This window comes from Gordionus sp. m RMFG-2023, chromosome 2 (genome assembly GCF_954871325.1).
Source record: "Gordionus sp. m RMFG-2023 chromosome 2, tfGorSpeb1-WG-v2, whole genome shotgun sequence".
NCBI lineage: Eukaryota > Metazoa > Nematomorpha > Gordioida > Chordodea > Parachordodidae > Gordionus > Gordionus sp. m RMFG-2023.
Window position 1 is genome coordinate 21,475,178 of NC_088776.1, and position 13,671 is coordinate 21,488,848.

The 13,671-nt window shown below is 26.0% G+C and overlaps 1 protein-coding gene across 1 annotated transcript; it reads left to right on the forward strand.

Moving 5' to 3' along the window:
- Positions 1–5,675: 5,675 nt before the first annotated feature.
- Positions 5,676–12,827, forward strand: LOC135924572 (uncharacterized). Its single transcript, XM_065459644.1, has 9 exons — positions 5,676–5,794; positions 5,839–5,908; positions 5,953–6,003; positions 6,043–6,238; positions 10,819–10,898; positions 10,946–11,211; positions 11,302–11,355; positions 11,397–11,628; positions 12,387–12,827. Exons 1-9 carry the CDS (start codon positions 5,703–5,705, stop codon positions 12,603–12,605), a joined length of 1,260 nt encoding a protein of 419 aa, XP_065315716.1. The 5' UTR covers positions 5,676–5,702; the 3' UTR covers positions 12,606–12,827.
- The last annotated feature ends 844 nt before the right edge of the window (positions 12,828–13,671 follow it).

A 13,671-nucleotide genomic window follows, 5' to 3' on the forward strand; every position in this document is an offset into this window, starting at 1 on the left:
TTGATAATAGATGTCCAAACCTTTGTTCTTTCTGCAAACAAAATCTTCAGGCTTGCGTAATAATATTCTAGATAAAATATTGAGTTAGCCGTTTTTAAAAAGCGGCTCAAAACGAGCTGTTTAACAACACTAATTGGAGGGATATCATCAAAAAAATTTTGTGGAGGGGGGGGGGACTTATCAAACCTATTATGATATTCTAAAGGTTTATTTTGCATTTGTTCATTATTAATGGCTGATATAATCAATATTTGAACAATTATAAAGAGGAAATAAGATAATGATAGTTTTCTAAAGTTAAAAAAAAAATTCTCAAGTTAATTTTATAAGGTAGGAAAAAAATAAAATACCATTCGGAGAGACCAATTGGCAAACTTAAAAAAAAAGGATCCTTGTGAATAAGTATAGAATAATTTAAATAATATATAAATACCGTAATATGTATTTTTTTTGGAATAAATATAAAATCATAAAAATAGAAAACCCCGTTTTGTATTTTTTATTAAAAGAATAAAAAGGAGTATTGTTAAAAAAGGTAGGAACCTTAAGAATAAATATATAATTTTAATTGAATAAAAATAAATATTGTAATATATAATGATTTTTTAGAATAGATATAAAATCATATATAAAAATAATGTACTATGTATATTTTTTTGAGCATTATACAAAATAATCAGCAGGAATAATAGAGCAATGGTGGATCCGACAAAAGGGTTGGCTCTTAAAAAAGTAGGATCCTTAAAAATGTTATATTAATTTAGTTAAATTTTAAAAAATGTACTTTGTATAATTTTTAGTTAGACAAAATATTCATCATAGAAGGGCATAATGTACGGCCCGACAAAATGAAAAGCCTTAAAAATATGAAAAAATTTCCAAGCATCCAAGATTTTAATAATTTAAAAAGATTTTCTCAAGCCCATTTCAATCCTTAATAATTTTGAAAACCAAGCAAATATTAATTTTGGGAAATATTTTTTAAGCCCAGTCCAACCCATAATAATTTTGAAAAAAATTTCCCAAGCCCAGAGATATTAAATTTATAATTAATGAAGGGGAAATATCTGATTTACTAATTAGTCTACTGGTAAAAGATATTTCTTTATAAAAATATTAACATAAGACTAACATTTAACATTAAAAAATCCCAATATAGGTTCAAGCCTACAATATTTGGGAAAAATTTCCAAGCATATAAGATCTTAATAATTTAAAAAGATTTTTACAAGCCCACCTCAATCCCTAATAATTTTGAAAACCAAGCCAATATTAATTTTGAGAAATATTTTTTAAGCCCAGTCTAACCCATAATAATTTTGAAACCAAGCCCAGAGATATTAAATTTATAATTAATGAAGGGGAAATCTCTGATTTATCAATTAGTCTACGGTAAAATATATTTCTTCATAAAAATATTAACATAAGATTAACATTTAACATAAAAAATCCCAATATAGTTTCAAGCCTACAATATTTGGAAAAAATTTCCAAGCATCCAAGATCTTAATAATTAAAAAGATTTTCTAAAGCACATTTCAATCCCTAACAATTTTTGAAAAGCAAGCCAATATTAATTTTGAGAAATATTTTTAGCCCAATCCGACCCATAATAATTTTGAAAAAATTTTCCCAAACCTAGAGATATTAAATTTATAATTAATGAATGAGAAATCTCTGATTTACCAATTAATCTATAAGTTAACTCAATTAAATTGAATTTTTATATAAAATATTAATAATTTGTAATATTTAGTGAATAATGTATTACTTTGACAATAGGTTTTAATATGGCCTCCTACAGTTGCATTAATTTTGAAAAAATTTCCCAAGCCTAGAGTTATTAAATTTTATAATTAATGAATGAGAAATCTCCGATTTACCATTTAATCTATGAGTTAACTCCTAGTTATATATGCAAAAAAAAACATGTGAATTGGTAATAAGGGAAACTGAGAAAGCCTGGACAAAGCACTTATTAGAGGATCATGACAAAATAAGGTCTGCCCTAATATTATTATAAGAAATAAAAAATATTACTTCGTATTATTGGAGATAACTCCAAAAATGTTTTTTTTTACATCTTAAACTAATTGATAAATCAGATATTTGCTCTTCAGGTGATGATAAATCAATTAAACATTTAACTATCTCCGAGGTGGGAAAAAATTTTCAAAAGTATATTGGATACGACTGGGCTTGGAACCTCAAAAATAATATTAGCTTGCACCTGACATTGGAATATCTTTTACAAATTATTAAGGGTTGAGCTGGGTTTGATAAACTTTTTTATAATTATATGCTTCTTAATATTGTGAGCTTGGACCTGGCATGATATCTATCGTAAAAAAATGAATAAAAATCTCATTCCCCGTCATTTTTGATAGGCTTTCTTAATAATTTGTAATATTTAATAAATAATGTATTACTTTGACAATTGGTTTTAATATGGCCTCCTACAGTTGCATTAGTTTTGAAAAAGATTTCCCAAGCCTAGAGATATTAAATTTATAATTAATGAATGAGAAATCTCTGATTTACCAATTAATCTATAAGTTAACTCCTAGTTGAATTTTTATATAAAATATTAATAATTTGTAATATTTAGTAAAAAATGTATTACTTTGACAATTGGTTTTAATATGTAGAGTTGCATAGAAAACTTAAGTTATAGGATCATCTGTTTGTATAAAATAAATAAATAAAATCAACAAATAAAAAAAATAAAAATACGTACCGATGACATGACGTAATGACATGACGTAGCGATGACATGACGTAGCGATGACATGACGTCACGATGACGTAGTGTGACGTAGTGAGGACATCGGAAAATTATAATATAGATGTATAAAATATTAATGATGATATAAATAGTTTGTAATATTTTGTAAAAAAAATATATTTAATGTATTACTTTGATATCCAACTCATGAATATTGTAATATAATGTTATAATGAAAATATTATGAACATTTATAATTATTTTCACTAATAGCATATTTTTGAGTAATAATGCTTAATGATTTTTATACATTTTTTGTACTATTGGGAAAAATTTCCAAGCATCCAAGATCTTAATAATTTAAAAAAAATTTCTCAAGCCCACCTCAATCCCTAATAATTTTGAAAACCAAGCCAATATTAATTTTGAGAAATATTTTTTAAGCCTAGTCCAACACTAGTGTTGTTAAATAGTCGAGTTTTTACGACTCTGAACTCAAGTCGAAGTCGCAAAACTCATTTCAAATTGAGCGGCTCAATGAGCCGCATGAGTCGGCTCGATGAGTCGGCTTCAGAGTCGGCTAGTGTTGTTAAATAGTCGAGTTTTTACGACTTTTAACACAAGTTATAGTCGCAAAACTCATTTCAAATTGAGCGGCTCACTGAGCCGCATGAGTCGACTCGATGAGTCGGCTTCAGAGTCGGAAAAAATTGATTTTGAATCCGCCTGCTATTATTATTTACTCCACGATAAAATATTTAAAAAATAATTTAAATATTTTAAAATTCAAAATGACTTATGTATAGTGTTAATTTGCTTAGTCGTAAAATTTACAAACAAATTATGGGCTCAGAGCATTAAAATCTAACAATCATTTATCTTAATTATATATATTTGTATATAGATGCGATATCAGCTCAATAAATTTTTTAAGTCAGTTTCTGTATTGATATTCAATAGTTGATGTATTGGTATGTAGATACGTTTTTAAAAGATGTATTTAGTAATTATAAATATTGTTAACTCAGTATTTTATCCATCAAAAATATTATGCATTCAATTTTTTATGGACAATATAACCCCGGTCTCCCCTATAATATATTTAAAAAAAATCATACCCAGGTCTGAATATTTTTTTTAAAAAAATCTTTTTTTATATATATTCTAAATAATTGTATAGGTAGTCTTGTTAAAAGGCTCGATTTGAGCCAATTTAAAAACGGCTAACTCAACATTTTATCCAGAAAGCTATTATGTAAGCTTTAAGATTGTGGTCATAGATGGCATAAAAGTTTAGACATCTATCAGCGAAATGTCGGGGTTTAGATAATATTAATAGTAACATGGTCATATTCTTAAAATAATACATTTCGAATTTAAAAAATATTTAAATTTTCGAACCATAGGTGTTAAATTTTTTTAATATATTTATCGTGGATTAAATAATAATAGCAGGCCGATTCAAAATAAACCTTAGACGACTCTGAAGCCGCCGCTCAAATTGAAATGAGTTTTGCGACTCAAAACTTGATTAGATTTTAGGCTAAGTCGACTCGACTTAGCCAATTAACAACACTAAGTCCAACCCATAATAATTTTGAAAAAATTTTTCCAAGCCTGGAAATATTAAATTTACAATTAAGTCCAGTTCAACCCTTGATAATTTTGAAAAAATTTTCCCAAGCCTGGAAATATTAAATTTATAATTAAGTCTAGTCCAACCTTTAATAATTTTGAAAAAATTTTCCCAAACCTGGAGATATTAAATTTATAATTAATGAATGGGAAATTCCTGATTTACCAATTAATCTATGAGTTATTACTCTTATGCGGCAATATTACAAACGTACATGAAAATATAATATTATAAAAAAAGACTGTTAAAATATAAAATGGAAAATACACAAATAATCATGACAAAATCAGGTCTGCCCTAATATTATTATAAGAAATAACAAATATTACCTCGTATTATTGGAGATAATTCCAAAAATTAAGTTATGGAGAAAAAATCTCTGATGTACAAGTTAAATTAAATTTCCATATAAAATATTAATAATTTGTAATATTTTGTAAATAGATATATTCAATGTATTACTATGACATCCAATGTAAAATTTTGTAATGTAAATTATAAGAATATTTAAGGTTTTAATATGGCATCCTACAGTTGTATTGAAAACTTAAGTTATAGGATCATCTGTTTGTATAGAAAAAAATATAATAAATAATAAGTTGTAATATTAGATATATTTAATGTAATACTGATATCCAATACTTGCATAGGTTGTAAAATTTTGTGATGATAAATTATAAGGATATTTAAGGTTTTAATATGGCATCCTACAGTTGCATAGAAAAATTAAGATATAGGATCATCTGTTTGTATAGAAAAAAATAATAAAATCAACAAATAATAATCAACAAATAAAAAATATATAAATAAATACGTACCGATGAGGACATCGAAAAATTATAATATAAATATAGATACTTACATGTGGGAGATTGGTAGATTTTTAGATAGATTTGTTTAATTTTAAGCTGATGGTAGATTTTATAGAAGTTTAATCAATAGGTATATATTATTATTTTTTTTAAATTGTGGTAGCCTTAAGGAGAATATAATTCTACACCATACGCCTATTAGCAAGGAAAAAATGTCATTTTATTTTCCTCAAATGCCATAACTTATTGATAGTATTTACTAAGATATTAAAACGAGAAATAATATTACTAAAACAAATTATTTGTTATTATCGATGATAAGAAGTATGATATAGGTGCATATCCGGTATTATAACTTTAAATTATATTTAAATGATGGGTATTGAACAAGAGATTTAATAATATTAGGGAATAATCTTATTCAGTAAAATGTAAATGATATAATAATTTTTCGGATGGTTATCATGAAGCACTAGCTAAATTTTATCATATTGTGATTAACCAATATATTCACTTCAAACATATAAATATGAATGCCCTTCGATTTTCATGTATATTTTTGTCATTTTGGGTTAATTTACTATTCGTGTGCAGCTCACCTGTATTAATATGGAGCGATAGGTATATATAATAATATATTTTTACTTAACAATCGAAATTTGAAGAGAATCTAAGACATTACCCCAAATAAGCTTTGAAAAGGAAGATTTGATTGTTCTCATAACTAAAAATAATGTAAAATTTTCTTGATCTAATAAATTTGGCAGTATATTTTATAGTTTTCTAGCTTAGATCTTGTATTATGGTCCAAACAGAGTAGATTATTAGAAGTATAAATTGATTTAATATATTAATAGTTTATTTTTTAGAATCAACATAATGTTCATCTTGCATTTATCCAAAATTTGTGTCACTCTAAATCAGTTTTTATGAAACCTAATCAAATATCAGAGAATATTTTATTGTCTGGTAAAGAGGATATTCCAATGATATTAGCTAAACTAAACAAGGGAGTTTTTTTCCATATAACTCTTGAAAACAATGAAAACTGCTTTGAATTATTAGGTAATTATTTCAATCTTTAAATCATATACATGTTTAAAAAATATATTAATATCTTTTGATTGAAATAATGGAACAAAATCTTATTGTAGAATAAACTCATATATCACAGAATGAGAATATGGATTTTTTTTGCTATAGATATTTTTTTTTTGCAATGATGGGGTTTTCCTTATTACATTTAGGTTGAATCAATTAAGCAAGAAGATGTTTTTTTCATTGGCCAAATCTTTTTAAATATAATTTTACAAGATCCTCATGATTTTCATTTAGATGCCCAATACAATGGTATCAGTCATAGACATATCCAAGATTCTTCTAATGGAGGAAAATATTATTAGAGAGGGGTTTTCACCATAAATTTTATTGGAGGTCTTTAGGTCCACTTATTGTAGACCTCTGGCTGTTATATTTTTATAAAAATAATTTTTCACTTTTTTTTTAAAAACTAAAAATTTATAGTCATTTTTTAAATAAATGATTAAATTTTACTTATTTTTCCTTGCTTATAGTGATATATTATATATTTTTTTTTTGGGGGGGGGGTGTAGAGGTAATTTCTTTAAAAATGATATTTACAAGAACAAGTTTCTGGTAGGATAGAAACTTTCCCACAGAATGGTTATGCAAATGGAGCAGTGGCATGACCATAATTTATCCTAGGGGGGGGGGGGGTTGAATTTTTTTTTGAGATTTTACTCTCAAACCAAATTTTTCCTGGCCTTTGGCTGGTTTCCTCCTATAAAAATATATTTATAATTTTTCCATGGATATCTTTATATAATCTCCATTAAAATCGACTAAACAATTGGAAGTACTAATTCTAAAATATGTCAATGTTTTGTGCTTTGATAGTGTCTGACTTTAATCAGTATGAGCAAAAATGAAAAGATTATCAGTAACAAAATTTTGGCAAACCATGAAAATTTTATCAATTTTTTGCTAACAAAAAAATGTCAAATGAAATATTCAACAGTTTTAAAATATTTTACTTATTCCAAGCCTTCCCTCCATGTTCAGGTTTGTGATAATATTTTTGATATTGGCTCAAGCTCAGGAGGGGTAAAGCTTATTTAAGAAAACTTCTACATATTTTTATATCAAGCTCTTATTTGACACTGGGTTTAAAGGGAAGACTCATTTTTATATTATTTTAAATTTGATATATAGTAAATATTTATCTATCTTTTAGTCATAATTGAGGAATAGCATGACTATCTTCTAGAACAATACACATAAGAATTCCAATTTAAAAATATTTAATTCGGCCCAAAACAAAGTGGGTAAAATTTTTTAATATTTTCCTTCGAGTAAATAATAATAGCAAACCTATTCAAAATAAATTCGAGAAGCCAACTCATGCGGCTCATTGATTCACTCAATTATAAGTCTTGTTTTTCGACCGTAACTTGAGTTCAGAGTCTTAAAAACAAGACTTTTTAACAGCAAGACTTTTTAACAACACTAACCCCTCCCATATTATGTTGTACTGTTTTTAGAAGATAATGGGAACAAATTTTTACAATCGGATGTAGAATTGGGGGGAGGGTGTGGGTTATTTTACTTTTATATATTTCGTATTGATTATAAATAATATTGATGAATTATAACTTTGCCATACTGTATCAGTATTAGAGGTTTGCATAATCAGACTCAAATCAGCCCATTACATTCTATTTAGACCCAGACAAATTGTCCAGCCTGGTCCTTAATAACTTTTTTTAAAGGAAAACGACATAAATTTTATAATTATAAGCCTTAAGAAATTTTCAAAACTTTTGCTTTGCCCATAAAGATATTTTGAGTAATTTATCCTCTAATTGTTATTGGGTAATTCCAATCAAATAGATAACTTAGCTGCCCAACCTTTTTAAGTTTGATAAAAAATTTTGCCTATTGAGTGAAAATCATTAAGCCAATATTTTAGCCTATTACTTATAGTCTTTGAATATCATAACAGTGGTCAAAAATGACACTTTTTCCAAAAATAAATGGAAATTAACCCATTAATCATCATTGTTTGATTTGGAACATCAACCTTGGTGTTGGATAATTCTCTTGTTTTAGGATTTATAAATTAAAAAATAGTGGTCTGTTTCACCATATAATGAGACCTTTTTTGAACTTGGTTTATTAAATTTATAAGCTTTTAAGTTGCATATTTTATTTATTTGTTTTGAGCCTAAAAAACTTTAAATAGTTAAGATAAAATAATTAAAAAAAAAATATTCTAATAACTCATATGCTAAACTATAACTCTTAACAGGGTTGGTACTCGTTTCTCAAGGTAAAATATTTATATAATCCATTTTAAACATTGGCAAATAACAATATCTAATTTAAGGTAAAATATTTATATATTCCATTTAACATTGGCAAATAATAACAATATCTAATTTTAATTTTTAATTATTTTTTAGATTTTTTTATAGCCAGCATGAAAATTCTCTTATTCAAAAACAGCTTTTATCTTCAATTAAATGTCTAAAAATCTTTTCAATTAATAAAACGATATTTGCACCTGGTCAACAATTTCGATATCGATAAAACGGATAAATTCGTGAAGGTTAGACCATTTTATATTGGTCGAAATTTACAACAATTTGGGAAAATAAAGGAAAATTTATATCTGGGTGAACAAATGATCCCCTATTATGGAAACCAAACCATAAAGATATACATAAGAGGAAAGCCATTAAGATTTGTTATAAAAGTTTAGGTTTTATCTTTATCTCGTATAAATCCTTTTTTTGTTATAAAAGTTTATGTTTTATCTCTCGTGTAAATCCTTTTGTTTTTGATATTTATACCAGTAGGGATAACAATGAAACTAGTCCTCTTGGAAGAGTTCTGAGGGAGTTAGCAGAATTTCTAGCATTCAAGACATGGACTATTCTTGATAATTTTATTACTTCCATAAATTTATGCAGAATGCTATGAAAAAATTATAGGTTGTGCAGGAACAATCAGCATAAATCGAACCGAAAAATGTCCGTTGAATTAAAAACTTGTGAAAAAAAGTCTCCGAGGATCTTATAAAACCTTCAGTAATAAAGATTGCTTAATGTTATTGGGAGAATAGTCGTCCAGTAACAGTGATGAGCAAGCATAAAGGAATATATCTTCTAAATAAAGTCAAGCGATTTAATTTCAATTTAAGGTGTATGTTAATATCCATCAACCAATATGATTGCCTGATATATTTAATATCTGGGAGGAATTGATTTATTGGATGATTTTGGAGTGATTATCGTCCTCGGCTGCTCAGCAAAAATGATGGGTAAGTGACTATTTTTTAATCGTGTAGCCGCTGGAGAATACATATTTCTTCTGGTGGGACACCTTCTATTTACAATATTTATTGTACGATCTATGATTGAAAGTGCACCTTAAAAACAATATTTGAACAGCCAATTGATCTGATCTGCGAGATATAGAAAAATAATATGCCAATTAAAGCCAATCGTCATAATCATTGCAAATGGTGCACGATAAATGCAACATATAAATGTGATATACTGATTTATACATATTAAATGCTCAAAATTATTTTACCAAAAATGAACTCGTTACATTAACGTTTATTGGAATATTCAAAAAAAATCATAAAATGAATTATTTTTTTGTAATTTTGATATATATGTTTATTATAATGTTTTGATAAAAAAAATATTTAAAAGGTATTTTTATGATTTTGTTGATGTTAAAAAAAATAGCAAAAGATAAAAATAAGGTGCCATTTTTATTATAAGTTTTTTTGGTGGTGTTTTTATTTACATGATAAATTTCCATGCGTTTCACTATCCGAAAATATTTAAATTCATATATTATATCTATTTGTAAAAAATTAGCCATGGTTTTAGTTGTTGCTATTTTTTAAAAAAAATAGATGCCTCTTGCATTTAAGATAACTCATTTTTGTTCTGGATATATTTTAGAGCCATACACCCCTAACCAATTCAACCCAAGAATTTTCTTTCAAGGATCCTAGTCTGATTCGAAATTTTATTTTATAGATATGTCCTATCAGATCCGATTTGTTTTATTGCATGTTCGTAAAGACATATTTCAACGAAACCTGAAAAATTCTAAGCGCTGAAGAATAAAAATTAGTGTTATGAAAACCGTATTTATAAAATATTTAGAAAACTTTTTTTAGAGGATGTCTAACCCGATCGATTACAACACTACTAGCAGCTTTTATTAAATCTGCCCAACTTTGTTGAAGAGGCTGGCTGCTAGCAGCCATGTCCTAGTCACAAGTTCTTTTTAGTAAAAACATTTCCTTATATAAAATTATACTCTTTCTTTGTAAATGAAATTTTCGATAAAAAACCTTCTCTACAAAAATATTTTATAAAAACAACATTCTCTATATTTGTTTTCTCTATAAAAATATTTCTCTTGAGGTATCAATTATTTGTATTCATAAAATTCGAATATATTAATGAATAATTCATAATAAAATGTTGAAATTATTACTTAATTTTGAATATTTTGTTTTCGATATATGATGTTTATTGATAAATCATGATATCTAAAGATTTTCACATTTTAATGTAAAAAATATTTATATTAACTAGATTTGCTTATCATGAAAATGCTGGATAAACTTCACAATAGTCATCATTTTAAATTAATATTAATGAATCAAAATGAAGAAGTTTTCTTTCTATTATTAAATTTTAACTCACTTTAATTACCAAACAGCATTGCACAGTCAACGAACATACCAAGGATCCTGTAATTGAGGTAAATAGAATTGCTAGGGCAATTAAAGATGGAAATAAAGGAAATAGTACTAGCTCACCTAATGGACTGTTTATAAATGGAACTTGTGTATATGTTTACATCGAGAATGCCTCGCTTCATATCAATAAACAAAAAATTCCAAGACTAGTCGAATCCATTCCATTAACCAACGTTGGCTATCATTTGTTAAAAGTGCCTGAATGCAAGGATGAAAAGATTCAAAAGTTATTAATAAAACTTTCATTATTTTTAATTGCTTGTTGGGTACAATTACTTATTATGAATGAAATATAATATACAAATTTATTTTTTAGTTTGAAAATAAACTTCACCAATTTACCATCAGGATTACAAGAGCTAAATTTGGGGTAACAAATATAATTTCTACTTGATTTTAATAAGAGCATAGGCTGACTTTTATTAGGAGCAGCCGAAATTATTGGAAGCTCATTAACTCCACGACGAATGTTATATTGAAAACACCTCTAAATGATATTAAGGCCAACGATGTAAATTTAAGAATGCACTGCGAATTGGGAGCATACGTTAACCATTCTTTTGTTTGTGATGATATGCCCTGGACCGAAAAAAATAAACCTTCCGATAGAAACTTTCTCTTATTGCACTTTAAAAAAATTCAGGTTTTTTTAATACCTTTTTATAATTTATCATCATAAAATATTAGGATAATAGCAATACGAATTTGAATGAAGGAAAAACTTTTCCAATCGAAATCTATCTTAATTTTTTTATATTGCATTAAATGATAAAAAAAATTGAGATAAAATTGTTTATAACTTTTAAATCAATATAGAACGAATTTTTACCACTGGAATTTTGTCAAAATATTGACATATTTTCACGGTTTTTATATTCGTCGTTCTTTAGTATCTTATTAAATTTTTTTTTGAAGAGATTTTTCTCCTTCGATTACAATTTTCTCCTATCAATATAAAATTTTTGTCTGTAGAATAGAAAATCATATCTTTATATAACTTTTAATTCGTCCATTATTTATAAGTATATTAAAACTGATAATTCGACATATTTTTGCTGTTTTCGTTGTATCTTTATTTTTAATTCTTTTTAGCCCCACTAGGCATTTGTGTTTTCCCCTTAACTAACCTTTGCCCCAAAAAGGTATTGTAGAATTAAAATTAGCACTTCAAAGTAAAATAAAATTAGCGCCTGAACACCATATGATTTATAAAAAAAATCCCCTGCTAACTGACCTACCCGATTTTATATAGTATTGTATAGCAATCAATAAGTTGACAGCAATAATATTATGTTGTGTGTATGGTAATGTATTTATAACATTCTGAAAATATTAGCAAGTATAAAACAATGTTTGCATATTTAAAATAATTTTTTTTATAACGAAACAAAATAATAAAAGGTTCAAGCGTTTGGCATTCATAATAGTTCATTTAGTAAACGCGTGAATGATTGTACTGGTTTCTTTTCGCCTTCATTATGGATGGGATTGTTTAGTTCGGGTGTCATGGTGTCAGTTTTGGCATTTGGTTTATCCGTTCTGCTCTCAACTAAATCGATGGATAGATTTGACAATCCCAAAACTGCGAATGCTTTGAATTTAGGAATATCTCATGATTAATCCCTTCTACCTTGTAAATTGAATAGCGAATATTATTATTTATCTGCGCGATACCTGCTTTTATGATTTTAATATTATGTAAAAAAAATTAATTACATTTCGAAAAAATTTTGATTGTGTCAAAGATTATATTTATATTAATTTCATTCCAACACAATTCTCGATTTTTTTATATTAAATAAATATATTGTTATTATATAGTTCTAATTTTGACATAATATATTAAAATATTATTTATATATATATAGACCAACTAAATAAATAATGATTATATAAAATTTCAATTAAAAAATTATGATTTACTCCTTTAATCAATCTAGAATAGAACTGCACACGATATGTTACTAGTTCATGCAGTTTGAGTTTCCAACAATATATATTTTTTATTTTTATAACCAAAAATTAGACATCTTCCAATTTTAATGATATTTTAGCGATTTCATAACAAATTAGGTTCCAGTTTGGGCTTGAATGCGTTTTTATTTTTACCTGATGTTGATATAGGCTAAGGAATTTTTTAAATTATTTCTTAGAAATTTTTCTTATAATCAGAAACAAAATTATGTTCACTTTATATAGAATATATAGTTCTCTATTTAATAAACTTTATATCATATATTCTATAATATATTACAATTACATGTACAAGTATATAATAAATATTAACTTCAGCCAATTTGTACGAAAACACTTGATTATAAAAAATATTTTACATAATAAATAAACTTAGATAAAAAAATGAATTATATGCGCATAGTATAACCAGAGAAAATGTCTATAAGGGCTGAATTTTTTTTAAAAATATTCAAAACTTAGAAAAAAACCTAATAAAATTTTAATTAATATAAAAAAAATAGCAAAAAAAGCTGTATTTTTCGTTTAGTACAGAAAATCCTATTTTTAAAAATTTCCCTTAACCTATTTTTTATAATATAATGACTAAATGTAAATAATATTTAATATATTTTTATTTTGTGAATGATATAATATAATAAATTTTGATATTTTTTAAGGTACAATTCTTATTTCATTTTTGTAGTGTTGTTAAACGGCTCATTTTGAGCCT